This window comes from Cetorhinus maximus, chromosome 8 (assembly GCF_964194155.1).
Source record: "Cetorhinus maximus chromosome 8, sCetMax3.hap1.1, whole genome shotgun sequence".
Lineage (NCBI taxonomy): Eukaryota > Metazoa > Chordata > Chondrichthyes > Lamniformes > Cetorhinidae > Cetorhinus > Cetorhinus maximus.
The window spans coordinates 2817693-2839601 of NC_135886.1; the positions used below are offsets into that span (position 1 = coordinate 2817693).

Genomic DNA, 21909 nt, shown 5'->3' on the forward strand with positions numbered 1-21909 from the left:
ACCTACATGTGACTCCAGACCCACAGCGATGTGACTGACTCTTAGATTGCCTCTGAAATGGTCTAGAAGCTCCTCGGTTAAGGGAAATGAGGGATGGGTAATAAATGCTAGACTTTCCAGAGACACCCACATCCCGCCAATGAATAAAAAAAATTAAACAACGCATCACATCATCATGTACATATTGTAAAAGGGCACCAATCTGTATCCATTCTGAGTCGCTTTGACGAATGCTTCTGGGTATGCTCAGAGACATCCCTCGAATAGTCCCCTCCCTTCTATATGAACGGCCCATCCAAACACCACAGGGTCCGAAAGGTTGCCAAGCCAAAGGTGGTCAGAACCATCTGATTAGTGGATAATTTAGTAGGTTCAGAAATATGCAATTATATTTCTTGCAACTGGAGAAATTCACAGAAGTCATAAAATTGGGGAGGGGTGGGGGGTGGTGGTTTGAAACTAAATCTGTTGGATTTTAAGATAGTTTTATTTTCCCCATTCTCTCATCCCCTGGTAAAAACAGCAGCCTCTGGCTTGTTATAACTGCTCCTTTTATATGATTTCCCTTAAGTTCTGCACATTTGAACACATTTCTGTACATCTGAATTAAAGCAGTGGGAGTAGCGCATTTGGCAATTAGGGATCAAAGTCATCAACAAAGACAACACTCTGAAGCTTAGGGAACAGACAAATTAAATTGGGGACAGGAATTAGAGCATATATTACTATGCGGAGGGATGTCTGGGCTGCTTAACGTATAAGTGGATGAAGGGAGGTCATAGCAGATGGTCTAATGTTGCCTATTAGGTCTAAATGTAAGGATTACCTACAATTGAAATTCAGCTGGTCCATTGATGGTGTGGGTTAAGGGAGCTAAGGAAGTAGGTTAAGGCCTACTCTGTGCCATTTGTAAATAAACCCTCTTCTGTCCTATATTCAACATCCTAGGGGCTATCATTGACCTGAAATGGAACTGGACCAGCCATGCTACAACAGCAGGTCAGAGGCTGGGAATTCTGCAGTGACTAATTCACCTCCTGATCCACCAAAACCTGTTCATCATCTACGAGGCGCCAATTAGGAATGTGATGGCATACTCTCCATTTGCCTGGATGAGTGCAGCTCCCACAACACTCAAGAAGCCCAACAGCATCCAGGACAAAAACAAAAATAGCTGGAAAAACTCAGCAGGTCTGACAGCATCTGTGGAGAGGAATACAGTTAACGTTTCAAGTCCGTATGACTCTTCATTCAGGACAAAGCAGGCCACTTGATCGGCACCCCATCCACCACCTTATAAACATCCACTTCCTCCACCACTGATGCACAGAGGCAGCAGCGTGTACCATCTACAAGATGCACTGCAGCAACTCGCCAAGGCTCCTTTGACAGCACCTTCCACACCGTGACCTCCACCACCAAGGAGGGCAAGGGCAGCAGACCCATGAGAATACCACCACCTGCAAGTTGCCCTCCAAGTCAAACACCACCCTGACTTCAAACTATATCACTGTTCCTTCACTGTCGCTGGGTCAAGATCCTGGAACTCCATCCCCAGCAGCGCTGTGGGTGTATCTATATAGATGGACTGCAGTGGTTCAACAAGGCGGCTCACCACCACCTGCTCAAGGGCAATAAATGCTGGGCTTGCCAGAGATGCTCACATCCCATGAAAGGATTTAAAAAAAAATCTGATTAATATTTCTGGGTTCAAGCCCACTTACTCGATCCCTTTTTTTTTTAACTTTTGGCTTACCTTTTCACAAAGTGCTCCAGTAGCAGTTAAAGGAAACACTTGAACAATTCCACGTCCCAATGCTTCCCTCTTCCTCTGCCCACTGAACACACGTAGCTCCCTCTTCTCCTCTTCACTCAGTGATTGGCAGTACTTCTCCTTCAGAAGAAGAACAGAAATCAACATCATGGCTTTATTCTGTGAATCACAGGGTGCAGTCGAAACTACAGCAAGGTCAGGAAGGGTTCAAAATGAAGCATAGGTAGTGCAGTACTTTTGAACTGCACAATTTATAGAGAGAAAACAATGGCCAAATGATAGTAAAGTGAACCTATTGGAGGAATTCTGGTGATGTTCATAAAGTCATGTAATTGTGCTATTTGTATTTAAATCCTGGGCATTAACTGTCCATAATATATGCCAACAAAGTTATAGACTTTAAGTGCTAGTTTGAGACAGAAATAAGAGGATGTTAATGTTGATTGCAATGGTCGACTTAAAATGAACATGTAAACTGGAATAAAAACAGAATTACCTGGAAAAACTCAGCAGGTCTGGCAGCATCGGCGGAGAAGAAAAGAGTTGACGTTTCGATTCCTCATGACCCTTCAGCAGAACTGATCATGAGGACTCGAAACGTCAACTCTTTTCTTCTCCGCCGATGCTGCCAGACCTGCTGAGTTTTTCCAGGTAATTCTGTTTTTGTTTTGGATTTCCAGCATCCGCAGTAGTTTTTTGTTTTTATCTATGTAAACTGGAATAGGCCATTCTGTCCCATGAGCACCTTCTGCCATTCAGTTAGAAGGATCATGGCTGAACTAGGAGCATAAGACTTAGAAGCAGGAGTGGGCCATTTGGCCCTTCAAGCCTGCAATACCATTCAATAAAATCATGGCTGATCTGGTTGTGGTCTCAACTCCACTTTCCTATCTGCCCTCCCATAACCCTCGACTCCCTCGCCTATCAAAAATCTGTCTAACTCTGCTTCGAATAAATTTAATGACCGAGCCTTCATTACTTTCTGGGTAAGAGAATTCTACAGACTAACAACCTCTGGAAGAAAAAAATTCTCCTCATCTCTGTCTTAAAGGGGAGGGCTCTGTACTCTGATCTGTGCTTTGAATTCATTTACCCACATGTATATCACTTGATACCTTTGCCGAATACAAACCTATCAATTTCAACCTTGAAATGTAAATTGATCCAGCGTCCAGTGCCTTTTAGGAGAGTTCCACATTTCTATTAATCAGTGTGTGATAAAGTCCTTCTTGATTTCATTCCTGAATGGACTAGCTCTAATTTTAAGACTGTGGCCCAGATTTTTGCTACAACGGAGGAGCTCTCCATTGTGGCAAAAATCCTGGAAATGGCCGGAAATTCCAAGACCTGCCTCCAAACATGGCATTTCCTATTTTCGCGGGGGTGGGCCTGGAATCGGGCTGGGGGTCGCGTACACGTGGTGTGCAGAGGTGGCTGGCCGTTTAAATCATCAGCTGCCTCGACTGAAGTGGGATTTTGGTAGGTCAGGGATGTGAAACCCAAAGCGTGCAGATTAGAGCAGGTAAGAGGAGGTCTGAACTTGGTGGATTCGTTGGCATAGCCAGGGTACTCCTTTGGAGAAGTAAGGATTCCCTTTGGAGATGGTCCTGGGACACCTTTGGGAGAGGTAAGGCACCCTTTGGGAGAGGTTAGGCATCCTTTGGGGTTGTTAGAAGTAAATATGACTGTATGTAAAAAGTGCATAAACTCAGGAACTATCAAAGCTATGAAGAAGCTGTCAATCTGTCAAAGAACTCTCAAAGGATGCTAGGTGAGTTGACATGGGAGGTGGGTGGGGGGCATGGGTTGGCATGAGTTGGCAATAAGTTGGCATAGGAGCTATAAAGAACCACGGGGATGTGGGGGCCTAGGGAGTATGAGGAGCCATGAGGGTGGGTAAAGAGGCATGGGTTGCCATAGGGGGTATAAGTGACCCTGGAGGGATGGGTGGGGGCATGAGGTGGCATAGGTTGGCATGGTGAAGTCGGGGGGATGAGGGCTGAAGGGAAGTTCTATGCTTTAATCTTTCTTTTACATAACTCAAAGTGCCAGAATACAGAGACAGGCCTTCTGCCGAGCCTGCCTCTGCACCCATAAGCCTCTGCTTTTAATCCAGGGGAGGCGGGCCTGACTTCAAATCAAGCCCCCCCCCCCTCCCCCCCCCAACCCCCTCTCCTCCCCCCCCCCACCCCCCCACCCCAGAATGAAAATCTCAACTGAGTAAGGCCCATTTTAAAGGTCGGGTTTGCAGAGCCGGGTAATCTCCCACCTCTGCGCACCCGACCCGGGAGCGAAAATCTGGGCCAGTGAGTCCTTGTTGAATTCCCCAAAACCATGAAGTAGTTTCTCTGTATCTTCTCAATCAAATCCTTTTATCATTTTAAACACCTTGAATAGATCACCCCTCAAACATCTAAACTCAAGAGAATGCAACCTGTTTATACAACCTGTCCTTCTCATTTCATCCTTTAGCTCCTCGTATCATTCTGTTGAATCTGTGCTGTGCTCACTTAAGGTCAATATGTCTTCCTGAGGCACAGTGCTCAGGACCGAACACAATGCTCCAGCTGGGATCTGACCAAGGCTTTGTAAAACTGAAGCACCACTTCCTCTCCTTTGTATTCCCATCACCTTGAGAGAATGTGATTATTTGCTAGCTACCTTTTACTACAATACATTGCTTGAAAATCTGGTGTTTGGCGTCTCTCCTGATGTGACTGTGCTTACCCAGTTTGCCTCAGTTGAGAGCCTACTCGCCCCTGAGCGAGAAGGTTGTTGGTTTAAATTCTCTCGCAGGAATTGAGTTCATTGTCTAGAGCAGGGGGCAGCAACCCTCAGCTCCGAAGCTGCACATGGCTCATTAAGGGCTCATGTGTGGCTCACGATCTTGATCAATCGAGCCCAGTTTTTCTCATGATCAATTTTTAGAGAGTAGTTGTCTGAATGTGTTTCTAATTTAGAAAGAAAATCAGATATCTAAAAATCTCCTTGGTGATGGATGTTTTAACAGATAATGGCTGGAACTTGCAAAATGTTTATTCGCAAAAATACGAAATTCTACTGGAAATCTGTTTGGAGCAAAAGCCGTAATGAGTTACCGCTGCGCTGTTTTGCCAAACAAAATGACATTATACGTCATCGCGTTAATATCTTAAGTATTGCCCATGAATAGCCAACCATGGGGGTTACTCACAGATGTTGATGGTAATTAAATGGCTTATTTCAGTTTTTTAATACTTTTATTAGCATTGTGCCTGGGAGAAAGTATCATTCAATTAACAACTTTTTTGTAAAAATCATTCTAATGTTGTTGATAATCAAATTTTATTGATATTAATACATGTATGTTTATGAGCATCAGTATAAAGGTATTGCATAGAAATCCATACGTATGTCTCTGTCTTGTTTCTCATTATTACTGACATTTGAGTAATCGCATTGTGACTCCGGTGTTTTTTTAAAGACTGGATCTTCTTGTTATTAAGGTTACTGACCACTGGTCAAGGCTGGATATTGATGCATTGTAGGAGGTGGCATCTTTTGGCTAAGGCATTTAAACAAGAGTTTTCTGCTCGTTCTAACGGGTAATATGGATAAGAAAGATCCCACGGTACTATTTGAACACGAGCAGATAGCTCGGTCAGTGTCATAGCCAAAACTACTTCTTTTCAACTAACATCATGAACAACATAACAATGGGTAATTCAACTCATTTACTCTCTGTGGGAACTTGCTGTGTAGAGAATAATAGTGACTGCACTTCAAAATTAGTCTATTGGCGATACCATGCTTTAAGACATCTTGAGGATGCAATAGATTGTATATTTATTTGAAATAAAAAATTATGAGGTAGAGTGAAGTCTGAGAATTAACGATAGCCTGTACTGAATTAGCTGATATCAGTCAGTGGGGTCCTGTAGTTGTCCTGTGCATCCAATGGTTAGGGAGGAGAAAAATCAATAACACCAACTTGCATTTATATAGAGCCTTTAACAAGGTACATCAACCCACATCCCATGAAGGAATTAAAAAAAACGGCCAGCAGTGTTTTGGAATCGTCAACTCCAGAGGTAAAGACATGAATGAAGGTTTCAGCAGCTGATGAGCTGAGACAGGAGCAAGGTCAGGCGATGTTATGGAGGTGGAAATAGGCAGCCCTAGTGACCTCATGAATATGAGGTTGGAAGTTCATCATGGGATTAAATGTGACACCAAAGTTACAAACAAACTAGCTTAACCTCAGACTGTTGCCAGGGAGAGGGATGGAGTCGATAGAACACAAAGAGGAGAGGGAATAGAATAAATGCACTGTTGAGGTCTTAGTCTCAATGTTCTTATTCTGATTATTTTAAAAAGCTATTGTAAGTCATGAGGTCTTCCAGAGTTAGTACAGCCCATGCATAACATACAAGCTTACCTGTGGCTTCTCCCAAGTAATGTTGAATTTATAGGCATCCTGTACCCACTATGAACTTGGTTGAAATTACCCCAGACAAATTTCACTGAGGGTCTTTCATGCTATCAAAGAGACTTTTATTGTCTCAGTATGTACTGGATTAAAAAATGGGCCCCAGCTCGAAAAGGGAAGTGTACTGAGCAGTTGTTCAGTTGCCCAGTTCCTTTTAACAATTAAGAAAATATTATTTTAATTTTGTTGAGTCATCCTTCTTTCCAGTAAATGGCTTCTGGGAGTTTTCTCTCTGTAAGGTCTGCATAGATCATGACAGAAAGTCCATGAGTGGAAACCTTACTTAAATGTATTGATAATTGCCCTTTGTGCATTTAAACAGGGTTTTACTGCTACTACATTATACAAACCCCAATTTAAGTATGTGAGAAGTTGTTTTAATAATAAGCGTCTGTTATGTTTTAGTGCCCAGCCATATAAGCTTTCATTTAGTTTCCTCATGGTAATCTTACCAGGAGCTTTGTTCATGAAATCAAATACTCTTTATTACCCACTTTGCAGTTAACAAATAAACTGTTGTAATAGTTTGAATGTTCCACTTGATGTTTAAAGTTTGCCATTGTTTCTCATGGAAACAGAAATTAACCCTTAGTGAAATGAAATATCAATACCCAGTTCACAGCCTAACAAGAACAATTCGCTATTTCTGTCCATGATTTTCTTCCCCCTTGTTGAGTGCCTGTGGGTGCCTGGGACCTTCCTTTATCTTTCACAAGTGGTCACTCTTTCTCTATTAGCCTAGATATCGAGTTTCCATGCCCCATGGAAAGCACTTCAACTGCGGGGGGGGGGGGGGGGGTGTGGTATTGCACGTTTGCACACACCCGCTGTTCTAGGAGGGGGTGACTGGATCAGGCACCCGTCTTTAATTCCCCACCTCAAGGCGATGTCCCAACTGCTGCCCTGGGATCAATTAACTCAGTACAAACTGAGAATCAAAGCTGGGGTCTTATGGTCCACAGAAATTTACAGCACAGAGAGAGAACATTTAGCTCATCATCACTGCGCCACTGAAAATGAGCGGGTCAGCCGAATCCCACTTTCCAACTCTTTGTCTGTAACCTTGGAGGTTACGGAAGTGCATACGCAAGTATTTTTAAAAAAAATGCGATGAGGGTTTCTACCTCTACCATCCTTTCAGGCCGTGAGCTCCAGGTCCCCAGTTCTGAGCAAGAGTCATCCGGACTTGAAAAATTAACTCCGTCTTGCTCTCCACAGACCTGCTGAGTTTTTCCAGCAATTTTTGTTTTTGTTCTAGGTCCCCACCACCTTCTGGTGAAAAATTTCTCCTCAGCTGCCCCCTTCTCTGCCAATTACTTTATGCCAATGCCTTCTCTGCTGAGGGAAACGCGTCCTTCCTGTCCACTCTACCGAGGCCCCTCAGAATTTTATACTCCTCAATTAAATCTCCCCTCAGCCTCCTGTGTCCTAAAGAAAACAACCCCAGCCAATCCAATCTTTACGCATAGCTAGAATTCTTCACTCCTGACAACATCCTCATAAATCTACTCTGTAACCTCTCTAGTGAGATTACATTCTTCCTGTTGTGCCATTGCCAGAACTGTACACATTATACTCCAGCTGTGGCTTAACTAGTGTTTTATACAGATCTAGTATAACCTCCCTACTCTTATATTCTATGCCTCAACTAATAAAGGAAAGTATCACATTTGCCTCTCTGACCACCTTATTTGACTATCCTGCTACCTTCATGGATCTGTGGACATGCACACCAATGTCCCTCTGCAATGCTCTTTAACACTGGGCAAGGAGTGGGCAGCGACTATTAAAAATTGATTCAGATTACTTAATTGAAGCTGCAGCTAGTAAATATTGATTGATGATCAATGATTTCAAAAGGAAATTGGATGGGCACATGAGCGAAATGGACTTGCAGGGCTGCAGCAGAACGGGACTGACTGGATTGCTCTACAGAGAGCCAGCATGGACTGGATGGGTCAAATGGCCACCTTCTGTGCTGTAATGGTTATCACTCTATGACTACTGGGTAGCCCCCACCCACCACCTTGTGTCAACAGAGGATTGCAAATGGACAAGTTCTTTGTCATTGTGCTCACTTACGTTTTTGATTTAAAAAATAGAAAATTGATTTGGTTTGGGGAAGTAATAGAGGTTATTCCATTCCTGGGTAGTTTTAGTTCCAGTCTCTTTAAATGTTGTAGACATTAGCGAGTGTGGGGAACAGTGCTGACATTTCTCTTAGAGTAGGACAGATAGACGAAGAAATTGGTAATTTCAGGAATGGCTGGTTTCAAAGGCCTTTTTGGGTTTTGTTAATTATGGAGAAAGATGGGTGTTCTCTGCATTTTGTCATGTGGAATTTTGAATCCAAAACACTTCTCATTCTTCTTACTGCACACGTGAGACCAACTGCACAACTTAGAAAGCACAAATTTCTGAGTAACAGTAAGTAAAACAAAAAAAAAAATCTGTCAAAGGTGGAAATGCAGGTCGGCTCTGACAATGTCTGGGGTTTGATGAATGCTTTCTAGCCAAAGCTGTGCCCTTTTTTAAGGTTGGAGGTCTTGCTATATATTTTCAGAATTTACTGTTCCATTTCAAAGTCATACCAAGTTCATTTAATCTAGCCTCATGTGTGGAGGAAAGGCTTATTAAACATTTTTGACATGTTTATTATATTATTGGTTTAATTTAAACTTTGCAGCAGTTTTAAACCAAGATGAGGGAGAAGGGGGTCTTACAGAGTAATGTAAAAGAGCGAGTGTTATAGAGAAGATTGAGCCGGAGCACTCCTTCAAGTTAAACAGTGACAGTAAGACAAAAGGGGCACAGATTTAAACGAGTAGAAGTTAAATTTAGGTCTGGTGTTTTGGAATTTCTTCATACGAAGATTGATCAGGGCATGAAACGGTTGGCTGGAGACAACAGCTGTAGAATCATTTAAGAAAGCGGGACAGATTAATGGGAAGATTGTAAGGTAAGAAATAACTTGCATTTATAGAACGCCTTTCATGTCGTCAGGATGTCCCAAAGTGCTTTACTGCCAAGCGGAGTCACTTTTTTAGTGCAGGAAACAAGGTAACCCATTTCCACCCAGAAAGATCCCATAAACAGCAATGAAATAAATGTCCAGATGGTATGTTTTGATGTTGGTTGAGGGATAAATATACGTCAGGATGCTGGGAAGAAATCCCTGATCTCCATCGATTGTGCTAAGGAATCTATGTTCATCTGAGAGGGCCTTTGGTTTAATGCTTCATCCAAAAGGTGGCAACTCCAACAGTATAGCACTCCCTTAGTACTGCACAGTAGTAGTATCAGCCTAGACTGTGTCTCAAGTCACTGGTGTGAGGTGTGAACCCATGGCCTCTGGCTCAGAAGCAAGACAGATGTCACTGAGCTAAAAGTAGCATATTAGTGTTACACTGTTCACCATATATCTTAAAGGTCTCAATGTAGACCTTAAGGGATCTGCTTCTATGCTAAGCAAGGTATTGAGACTGACAAGGGTTCTGGTTGAACAATTACATGAATTTTATTACTAGCAACAACTATATACAGCACTGCACAGCTAGCCTGGGTTGTAACAGTTACATAGGCCGGTTACTTGACTATATGCCGGACTCATGAGGTATACATGAAGTCTTACTGATACAGAGTCACAGGCAATAGTGAACATCTGCAGTGGAGGTCACAGGCAATAGTGAACATCTAACATGGAGGCTGTACCTTTTATTCTCCAGCCTTATGCACAGTGATGTCACAGTGATGTCACTGCAGCTTCTTAAAGGTACATGTCATTGTCTGCATTGGCAGACAAATGCCTGACAGTGACAGACACATTCTTCTGATTCTGGACACAGTGGGGGTAGACCTTGATCGTGCAATAGTGTAAAATGGGTGACAGCAATGGTAATAAAAACAGGCTACTGACTTTCTATCGTGTATTGTACACTGATGTACAAAATCAAGATCTATCCCAGTGATTTCCGAACTTGGATGTATTCTCAGGCTTTACCAGATATTTATGAATGAGGAACGGCAAAAAGGAATTGTATTCATAAATGCTGCGATCTGAATCAGACATGGACCTTGAAGTGAGAACAAGTAAACCTGTTAGAATTCTTTGTAACCCCATCCGCATCTTTCAAATAATAATCACTTGGAAGTTCTTTTTGCATTTGCGTTTAATCCTTCGAGGATAAATTCTTAAATAGTTTATGACTAACTCGTGCTCACTTAGAATTACATAGGTACTTACGTCATTATCGTGGGGTGGAAGCTGATACAGGAGCTGTTTAATACGGAACTTCTCTCCGATGCTGTTGACATAGGGGGTGTTTTCTTCAGGTAGACAGCGGAAATATTGGTGCACCTGTGGATTTAAAGCCATCACCACGATTCTTTAAGATAGAAAAAGACATTTAAGAAGAGGGCATGGGAACAGGCGTCCATTGATGGGAGGAGGTGAGAAGAACAGGAGAAAACCCCAAACAAGCAAACAATATTCTGGACTTCCCTCTGACGCCCAGGTTCTGAATCAGATTCTTGATGGAACATGCCCTTCGAGGCAGTCGCTTTAGGCAGAGCAATATTTAAAATTAAATGAGGCTTCTGGGGGTTGATACTGTGAATAGTTTTGGTCCCCTTATCTAAGGAAAGGTACCCTGGCATTTGGAGGCAATTCAGAGCAGGTTCACTAGGTTGATCCCGGGGACGGAGGGATTTTCTTATGAGGAGAGGTCGAGTAGGTTGGGCCTGTACTCATTGGAGTTTAGAAAAATGAAAGGTGACCTTATTGAAAGATATAAGATTCTTAGGGGGCTTAACGGGGTAGATGCCGAGAGGTTGTTTCCTCTTGTGGGAGAGTGTTGGACCAGAGGGCATAATTTCAGAGTAAGGGGTCACCCATTTAAAACAGAGATGAGGAGGAATTTCTTCCCTCAGAGGGTAGTGAATCTCTGGAATTCTTTACTGCAGAGGGCTGTAGAAGCTGGGTCGTTAAATATATTCAAGGCTGAGATAGACAGATTGTTAATCAGTAAGGGAATCAAGGGTTGTGGGGAAAAGGCAGGAAAGTGGAGTTAAGGGTTATCAGATCAGCTATGATCTCATTGAATGGCGGAGCAGACTCGATGGGCCGAATGGCCTTCTTCTGCTCTTACGTCTTATGGTCTTCTCTATAAATATACTATTGGACACTGTGGTCACACCTCATGTGCCATGGTGCAACTTATTATGGTGTGCACAAGACGCAAATCCATGCAACTAATCCTTTAGCTGGATTGGAATAAACCAAACTGCAGTATTATTCAGGTTTACTTTCAGCAGCAACCAGTTGAGGAATATATCAAAGTACTTATATGATGTAACTGTTTCAGTCTATTAGACAGAGCTATGAGTATCCTCAGTAAAGTTCAGAGTAGTGCAGTGATTTGACTCTAAATGCTCCTTTCTACAAACTAATCAAAGTGTTCTAATTATTCCAGGGCATTGGTGTCTCTGGCAAGGCTGACATTTATTGTCCATCCATAGTTTCCATGAGAAGGTGATTGTGGGTCTTTTTCAGTCCATGTGCTGAAGCTGTTAGGTAGAGAGTACCAGGGTTTTGGGCCGGCGGTAATGAACTGAAGCTTTTAATAACATACTAATTTAGAAATTTCAAAGGGCAAGCAGCTCTGACATCGGATATCTAAGACCATCTTTATTTGGGAAGATCAATGGGAGCTGGGCCTGGACTTGATGTAGCAAGATGAGCCAGGGATAGGATTTGGTAGTATATTGGGTCCGGGACAGGATTTGGCAGTGTATTGGGTCTGGGATAGGGTTTGGCAGTGTATTGGGTCTGGGATAGGATTTGGTAGTGTATTGGGTCTGGGACAGGTTTGGTAGTGCATTGGGTCTAGGTTGGATTTGGTAGTGTATTGGGTCTAGGATAGGATTTGGCAGTGTATTGGGTCTGGGACAGGATTTGGCAGTGTATTGGGTCTGGGATAGGATTTGGTAGTGTATTGGGTCTGGGATAGGGTTTGGTAGTGTATTGGGTCTGGGATAGGATTTGGTAGTGTATTGGGTCCGGGACAGGATTTGGCAGTGTATTGGGTCTGGGATAGGGTTTGGTATTGTATTGGGTCTGGGATAGGGTTTGGCAGTGTATTGGGTCTGGGATAGGGTTTGGTAGTGTATTGAGTCTGGGACAGGATTTGGCAGTGTATTGAGTCTGGGATAGGGTTTGGCAGTGTATTGGGTCTGGGATAGGGTTTGGTAGTGTATTGGGTCCAGGATAAGGTTTGGTAGTGTATTGGGTCCGGGACAGGATTTGGCAGTGTATTGGGTCTGGGATAGGGTTTGGCAGTGTATTGGGTCTGGGATAGGGTTTGGCAGTGTATTGGGTCTGGGATAGGGTTTGGTAGTGTATTGGGTCTGGGATAGGGTTTGGCAGTGTATTGGGTCTGGAATAGGGTTTGGTAGTGTATTGGGTCTGGGACAGGATTTGGCAGTGTATTGGGTCTGGGATAGGGTTTGGCAGTGTATTGGGTCTGGGATAGGGTTTGGTAGTGTATTGGGTCTGGGATAGGGTTTGGTAGTGTATTGGGTCTGGGATAGGGTTTGGCAGTGTATTGGGTCTGGGACAGGATTTGGCAGTGTATTGGGTCTGGGACAGGATTTGGCAGTGTATTTAGTCTGGGACAGGATTTGGTAGTGTATTGGGTCTGGGACAGGATTTGGTAGTGTATTGGGTCTGGGACAGGATTTGGTAGTGTATTGGGTCTGGGACAGGATTTGGCAGTGTATTGGGTCTGGGACAGGATTTGGCAGTGTATTGGGTCTGGGACAGGATTTGGTAGTGTATTGGGTCTGGGACAGTATTTGGTAGTGTATTGGGTCTGGGACAGGATTTGGCAGTGTATTGGGTCTGGGACAGGATTTGGCAGTGTATTGGGTCTGGGATAGGGTTTGCTAGTGTATTGGGTCTGAGACAGGATTTGGCAGTGTATTGGGTCTGGGATTGGGTTGGCAGTGTATTGGGTCTGGGATAGGGTTTGGTAGTGTATTGGGTCTGGGACAGGATTTGGTAGTGTATTGGGTCTGGGACAGGATTTGGCAGTGTATTGGGTCTAGGATAGGGTTTGGCAGTGAGTGTTGGTTCAGGGTTAAGGTTGGGAAGTTGTTGGCTCAGGCAAGACAAGCATTTATTGCCCATCCTTATTTGCCCTCAAGAAGGTGGTAATAAGCAGTCTTCTTGTGCCATTGCAGTCTGTGTGATCTAGGTCCTCTCACAGTGCTGCAAGGAATGGTGACATATGTCCAGCCGAGGTATTGTGTGACTCAGAGATAAACATGGAGGATATGCTGCTCTGATGCATCTGCTGCCCTTCACCTTCCAGGTGGTGAAGGTTATGGATTTGGGAGTGATTATCAAAGAAACTGTTATGTTACTGTGGTCCAGTTTATAGATAGTACACACTGCACCCACTGTGCTGACAGTGAAGGGAGTAGATGTTTAAAGTTATGAATAGACTTTGCCCTAGATGGCATTGAACTACTTGTTAGGGCTGTTCTCATCCAGGCAAGTGGAGAATATTCCATCTCACCCCTAACTTGTGCCTTGTAGATGGGGGACAGGCTTTGCAGTGTTAAGAGGCGAGTCACTTGCCTCAGAATACCCAGCCTCTGATCTGCTTCTGTAGCAACAGCATTTATGTGGGAGGTCCAGTTAAGTTTTCGGTCAATAGCAATCCCCTGGATGTTGATAGTGAAGGATTTGGTGATGGTAATGCCATTGAATGACAAGGGGAGGCCGTTGGACTCTCTCTTGTTGGTGACCATCATTTGCTTTTATTTGTGTAGTGTGAATATTACTTGCCACTTATCGGTAACATTTGCCTAGCAGATCAACTTATCACAAGTGATCAAGTAATCACTACATAGGTTTCCCTGTGCAATCAAACCTTAAAGATAAAAATTAATAAGGAAACATTTTTAAAGTACAATAAAAGCAAACAAATTACATCTCTAGTGATTAGCCGTGACTGCAGGCTACACTAATTTGTGGTTGCTTCCTGTATCTGTCGCCTACTCCCCTTAATTCAAATGTTGTTTAATATGAATTACCTGCTGAAATCAGACAAAAAGCACCACCTTGAGCTGTTCCATCAAAATTACTTCATTAAAAACTATTAGATAATTTGAATTTTCTTGAGCAAAAGTTGACTTTGAATTAACGGGAATAGAATTAACAGGAATAGGTTGTACTTATTTCCCTGGGTAACTGGTATATAAACACTACCAACCTGCTCAGGCTTGAGTCCTGGGGGAATCCATGCGTACTCTTCCAGAGCACAGCCAGAGTCATTGTCTGATGGTGCATTTTGTTGGAAGTCAAATGTCATCTTGCTGGCAACCTTCTTATTCTCTGAAGTCCTGGTGTCTAGCACAGACATCTTCAGGGTGTTTATTCAATAGGTTATCAACCTGAATGGAGATGAAAGAATAAATTAGATGTACATATTATACACTACAATATACAGCATCCAGCTACAGTTCAAAATATGACAGTTTGTCAGTGGTGAAGGGAGTGAATGTTTGTGGATGTGGTGCCAATCAAACAGGCTGCTTTGTCCTGGATGGTGTCAAGCTCCTTGAGGGTTGTTGGAGCTGCACTCATTCAGACAAGTGGAGAGTAGTCAATCACACCCCTGACTTGTGCTGGACAGGATTTGGGGAGTCAGGAGGTGAGTTACTTGCTGCAGGATTCCCAGCCTCTGACCTGCTCTTGTAGCCACATTATTTATATGGCTAGCCCAGTTCAGTTTCTGGTCAATGGTAACCCCCAGGATGTTCATAGTGGGGGAATTCAGCGATGGTAATGCCATTGAATGTCAGAGGGCAATGGTTAGATTTTCTCTTGTTGAAGTTGGTCATTGCCTGGAATTTGTGTGGCACAAATGTTACTTGCCACTTGTCAGCCCAAGCCTGGATAGTCCAGGTCTTGCTGCATTTGGTCATGGACTGCTTCAGTATCTGAGGAGTTGAGAATGATGCTGAACATTGTGCAATCATCAGCCAACATCGTTCCATCATAAGGTCAGAAGTGAGGAAGGTCATTGATGAAGCAGCTGAAGGTGATTGGGCCTAGGACACTACCCTGAGGAACTCCTGCAGTGATGTCCTGGAGCTGAGGTGACCGACCTCCAACAACCACAACCATCTTCCTTTGTGCTAGGTATGACTCCAGCCAGCCTAGAGTTTACCCCCAGATTCCCATTGACTCCTGTTTTGATAGGGCTCCTTGATGCCATATTCGGCCAAATGTTGCCTTGATGTCAAGGGCAGTCACTCTCACCTCACCTCTGGAGTTTAGCTCTTTTGTCCATGTTTGAACCAAAGCTATAATGAGGCCAGGAGCTGAGTGACTCTGGCGGAACCCAAACTGAGCATCAGTGAGCAGGTTATTGCTAAGCAAGTGCTGCTTGATAGCACTGTTGATGACCCCGTCCATCATTTTCGACAAGGTATCCAGAGAATGATACCCTTACTGAGGAAATCCAGACCATCAGAGGAGAAGAAGGGAAAAAAAATAACCCATGCAGGTCACACGCTGTCAGATTACTGTCAGGGGCACAGGTTCAAGCTGGTGAAAGGCAAATTTAGAGCTTCTGTCAAGAAGTTCTTCATCCAAGACAATTAGTGCTTGGAGTGGACTTTTGCTAGGTAGAAGAATTGAGGTGTGCCAAATGTTCTTTGTCTGTATTTATGCTGTAATTTTGTGGATGCTGCTGCTTATATTCCTCCCTGACACTTTGAAGAGGAAATTGCCAGTATTTGTCCGAGGTGGTCAGACAAGCAAATAATTAATGTTGTCTTCTCCAAACACTATTACTATTACTGGATTTGTTTTTCTCTTGGTTTAGAGAGAAAAGCTATCCATGAGTGTCAAATTAGGCTGTAAAAATTCACAACAATCCTGATAGTTATTCACAGAAGCACAGATGTCAGGAACGATGACTGCATGAGGAGTCTGCAGAAGTGATTAAGAGGGGGAGATGTGTTCAAAATTATTGAACGATCACTGCAGTTAAAATCATTGTCCAGAAGTATGCTTAAACATGCACCTTAACACACATTTCAGGACTATTGCAATAAAGCTTTCAGCTGTCTGACAGGAAACTTGCACTTAAAATACAGGATAATAATAGGGCCAGGTCAAGGAAGCAGTCTGTGGGTTGCAATGGTGAAGCATATCAAACCGTACTTTACCACAAATGATTCTTTCTTTAAAAATCTCTTCATCAGACATGTCAATCTATATATTTAAAAGCAAATGGATACTGGATGGTCGTATAATTCAACAAGTTATAGGCTGCCCGTCAATCACAGTGAAATCATGCAGGTCCCATGAAACGCACGCACTAATTAGGCAAGGAGTACGCCTGGGAAACTGGACACAGGATTAAGTCATGGCCTGACATCACCTTTATTGACTTTGGTTCAATGAGACTTGAACAGTATAATGGCAGCAATTTAGAAAGCTCTGATAGATGTGGGCATAACGCGTGTTGATAGTTTATACTCATTGCTACTTTATTGCTAAAATTAGCAAAGAGAGGAACATTTGATATTTCATTATAGAATATTTGCATCTGGGATGGGGGGAATCTGCAACAAAAATGAATACACAGACTGAATGATACCTTTGGTGTCGTTGGACATTGTTGCTTAAAAGATCCATCCCCCCACTCCAATTTTCTCCAGCAATGCTCCAGTGCCTCATTTGTGTGCATTCTTTGAGAGTGTGTGTCAGCAGGCTATTTACGATGAGGCCTGATCTAGCCCTCCACCAACACTCGCACATGCACTTGCACTCAACACAGATTTAATAGTGACAAAGCTCAAGTAAAAAAATAACTTGCATTTCTATAGCTCTTTTCATGACCACCGGGCTTCTCAAAGTGCTTTACAGCCAATGAAGTACTTTAAAGCGTAGTCACCGTTGTAGCTCAGGGAACATGGCAGCTGATGTGCACACAGCCCAGCACACACAATCAGCAATGTGATAATGAGCAGATAATCTGTCTTTGTGATGTTGATTGAGGGATAAATATTGGCCAGAACACTGGGGGATATCTCCCCTGCTCTTCTTTGAAATAGTGCAATGGGATCTTTTACAGCCACCCAAGTAGGCAGATAGGGGCCTCAGTTTAACACCTAAAAGACAGCACTTTCAACAGTGCAGCACTGCCTCAGTATTGCACTAGAGTGTCAACCAGGATTTATGTGCTCAAATCCTCGAATAGGTCTTGAACCCCGAATCTTGTGACTCAGAGGTAAGCATGATACCAACAGAACCACAACTGAATAGAAACAAAAAATAGGATCTGTAGCTATTTTTAAAAAAAATCTTCTCCATTTGTAGCAGCTTTACAGGGACATCTGGGGATCCTGTCTCTGACCTTTTTGATCTCTATGGCTAAGTACTAACTACATTGAACACTGCATCTACACATTACTATTAGGTGCTTTAATTAAATGGATATGTCCACGCAGGAATGAAATCGGCATTTTATAATACATCTTCCTGCTGCCTGTGCGTATTATTCATAACAATGGTGGAGGAAATCTTTTACCATCATGTTAATTTATGAAAGAACAGCTCAGCCTTTTCATGTTGCACTGCTCCTATCGGTTGCCATGTAAAGAGGTGCAATAATACGTGCATTTAAATTTCTCAGTACCCTTTTCTTTTATGCACTTCCCATTCCCCCATCACCAGCAGCTGCAACCCCAGTCCAGGAACAGAGCTGTTATCATTATAGATCTATGAAGGGCAGTGGGAAGTGGAACAAATTAGATCTTTGGCCTGATGCCAATTGCATCCAGCTATTTGCTTCTGTTTTAACATATTGTGACCACAGAAGGCAGCTGTGTGTTGATTAGAATGAGGCCCTGTCTGTACCCGGTCATGGAGTGAACCTCTGGCATTGACCTTTCGATCTCCCAGCATAATTCCAAAAGCAGATCCATTCAGATATTGGTCTTCCTTCATATTCTAAGACCCTGGTAACTTGGAGGCAGCTCCTGGCATGTAGCCTGTTAAATCTGGTAACTAGGTTTTAGATTTTAACCTCAAATATGTCAGGAGGTGGTCCATGAGAACTTGAATCTCTGAAACAGAAATATGAAGAGCACCAATACACAAGGTGCTATAAAGTCTGGTATAATACTCTGATCAGTTTTGAGATTAAGTACAGAAGGTCTGTTACTTTCAGAGAGTTATGTAAACGTATAGTTTCTGATTACAAAGTGTTGACATGACACTCCAGATAGCGGACAAAAAAAAATGAAAGTTTCAACAGAATCTATCATTCCATTGAGGTCAGCTAGTACTGACAGCTGCTGGGGTACTCAGTCTACACACACTGATGTGCATAATCAGGGTTTTGACAGAGTACAGAATAGAAACAAGAAAATGGAAAATAATTAACCCCATGAGTTTTAACTTACAGCGACTCTCCATCAGGGACCAGTTTTAAAAAAATCAAACTGCTGCAATATTGTTACAACAGGGTGAGGATTGATGAATTGGCTCCCCTTTATCCAGCCTCCTTGGTTGGCCGCAACAAAGGTTTTTAAAATTTCTTTCCCCCGTCCATGCCTTTTCCAATCCTTAATAAGAAGCCAATCAAACCAGGTTTTACTGGGTCAAAGAAAGAGCAAGTTTATAAGCTAATAAACTAGAGGAAAAATAATAAAAGACGCAATGACACACACACATAGATTTCAGAAGTAAGAAAAGCTAGGGTCCAAATAAAAGTTAAAAGAATACACCATTAAGTCCTTTGTTTGTCCTTGGGGTGTAGATTGTTGAATGTTGTGGCCATTTGAAGTTAGCTGGTTTCCTTTAAAATCCTGGAGTTAAATTGAAGTCTAGATAACTATACTTCGCTGGAGTCAATTTCCATTCTGTTAATTCCATGATCTGTCTTCCAGAAATTGATGGGCTTCTCCCGAGGTTCTTTCCGATGGACAGTCACTATCTCTTGGGTTCGGTTTTTGTACTGTAGCGTTAGGGCTTTTCTTAACTTAAGAGAGAGGGGGAGGGAGGGAGGGAGAGAAAGAGGCACAGAAAGAGAGAGAGAGAGAGAAAGAAAGAAAAAGAGAGAGATTCCTTACTGCCCCCTTCAGCAGTTTTTCCAGATGACTTTGATGACTTCTCTCTGTGTCAGGCTTGGCAAAACCAGTCCTTAAAAACCTCCTGTCTATATACTCCCAAAAAGGAATTGAATTAACATGTCTTGCAGTCATTGTTGTAGAACAAGGAATCACATTTTGACCTTTTATCTCAGAAACCTTTGACACATCTCAGAATAGTAGAAACCAACAATAGATGGGGTTATTTATTCTTCCATAGGGTGGTTTGAGTGTATCTGGATGGTTAGCAGTTCCCATTGTCTTTACTGTTGATTAAAATTCAGCACTTTGCATTTTTAATCTCTTCCTTAGTTAGAGTGTTGGGTTTTGATGTTGGTAAGTTTCCTTTGAAATATCTCTCTCTTCACACTTCCTTTCGGAGGGCGTTCTTGTTTGCTTTTCTCACCTTCACCTTGGAAGGTGGCCTTGCATTTTAAAGCAGTTTACTGCCTCATTTTTTAAAGTATGGAATTTCCAGTCATTTGAAAGTTTAAAAAAAATAATTTTTCAAAAATGAAGAGGCATTTTCATGACAATACATTAATCTAATATCCACTGGTATCATTGATCAATTTGCTTATTAGTTTTTATCTGAAAAGTGCATGGCAATGACCTGAGAAGTTACTGAGTCTGAAAGAGCAGGAAGTTCAACTAACATACACAGTCGATGTTGAAATTTCTTTATGTGAATAACTCTCTCTACTGGTGTTAAACCCTTGATAGTAACTTAATTGTTCAAATGCATAACAGCCTTGCTCCCACCTAATCATTTCAGAGCTCACTGTTTGAATGACAGTATCCAAACAATATAGTTAGAACTAAACAAACAGAATGTTAATGTAGTTCATAATTATTGTCAAACAAAAAGGGCATTTTTCCCTTCAACTTCATTCCCTCCTTCCTCTTCCGAAGGCACTAAGACTTGGATATGCATCTAACGGATAGATTATCAGTTTGAGAGTGTGTAACCTTACCAGACACACTCTCGACAGGAGACGTTCCACATTGGAGGCACCAAAGCAGAAAATCGCCCTGTGGTTCCACATCAGCACTCTGGTACCTTGTGTTCTTCATGCATCAGCCTGGATGGTGATGCTGACAGATCATTCAACCATGGGTGTGAGACGAGGCAACTCAGCCATGTCTGACATTGTCCTCTTTGGAAATCCATTTGCATGTGGATTCAGCACAGACTTGACCCTATGACATGTGTGTGGGCCTCAGTTCCACTTTAGGACTCACCTACTGTGTCATTGTAAAACTTGTTTTTTTAATCAGCTCACAGTCCATTTGCCATCCATGTTCTGTGAACTTTGTTATATTGTATGTAACTTCTCAAAAATATAACAAAGCACCTTATATTTTGATTGTTCTCTTGTTGTGGAATGTCTTTGTGCACATCACAGCAACAACAAGCATTCAGGACAGGATCAGAGCAAATTAATAGCATTAGAGAAAGGGACAATGATTTTAAATGTCCAGCCCCAGCATTCTCCACTCCTTCCCTAAGTGCAGTGAGAGATGGCAGGCTGTTCAACCGGTTGGGGTGGCGGGGGTAGTTTGGAAATGGTCATCTTGAACCTGGTTCTGTCATCACCTGGGATTAAGACCAATTTTAGCATCTGACACCAGCTAACTCAGCATCAACTGAAGAACCTGGATAACTTCCTCGTCTGTATGACACATTGCTGTACCGTACTACTGATGTACTTGCACAGTAAATCATTTAGAGAGTCCTGCATGTTGCCCATTTTGAATGGTCCTTCAGTTGTATTTGAAACTAGCCCATAGAAGATACAAACAAAAAGCTAAAAGCTACTGCGGATGCTGGAAATCCAAAACAAAAACAGAATTACCTGGAAAAACTCAGCAGGTCTGGCAGCATCGGCGGAGAAGAAATCAGTTAACGTTTCGAGCTTCATGGCCCTTCGGCAGAACTGAAGCATAGTTAGGAGAAGGGAGAAATATAAACTGGTTTAAGGTGGGGGGGGGGCGCGGGGGGGTGGGGAAGAGGGAAGTTGAGGGTGTGGTGATTGTGGAGATAAGCAGTGATAGGAGCAGATAATCAAAAGATGTCACATAGAAGATACATTGATTTCAGAATAATACTGCCATAGGCTTGCTTTACGTGTAATGCCCTTTTATTTTTCCCTTCCTCTCCTGTCAGTGGTGGCTCTTGCTAGGGTACAATTCCACTGGTACCAATACTACCCTCCCCAGGTACCTTGGTTAAATTGCTGCTCTTCAAATACGATCTTCAAGCCATTAGTGTCTTCAGTCAGAAGGAATCTGCAGATTTGCGCACACACACATTCACTTTCCTCCAGGAATGATTGGATAGCAATCAGAAGCAATTGGATTATTTTCCCCGCCCTGACCATGGACACAGAAGCCCATTGTAGTTTCTTGGCTTAGATCCGTTAACCCAACTCAGACCAGGGATCAAAGCAGAGGCCTTGCTGATCTGTATAGCCCAGTATCATGCCATGTGCTG

General features: G+C 42.7%; 1 protein-coding gene across 3 annotated transcripts in view; it reads right to left on the reverse strand.

Annotated features, from left to right (window-relative positions):
• LOC144683364 (prickle-like protein 1) overlaps positions 1 to 21909 on the reverse strand; it is a 121441-nt gene that overhangs the window by 12168 nt on the left and 87364 nt on the right. For all 3 annotated transcript variants that reach the window (XM_078546308.1, XM_078546309.1, XM_078546310.1), the window contains exons 2-4: positions 14519 to 14699; positions 10486 to 10599; positions 1757 to 1894 (exon numbers count right to left, since the gene is read on the reverse strand). In XM_078546308.1, the coding sequence (XP_078402434.1) occupies positions 1757 to 1894; positions 10486 to 10599; positions 14519 to 14668 (402 nt within the window). In that variant the 5' untranslated portion in view covers positions 14669 to 14699. The remainder of the gene's footprint in view (positions 1 to 1756; positions 1895 to 10485; positions 10600 to 14518; positions 14700 to 21909) is intronic.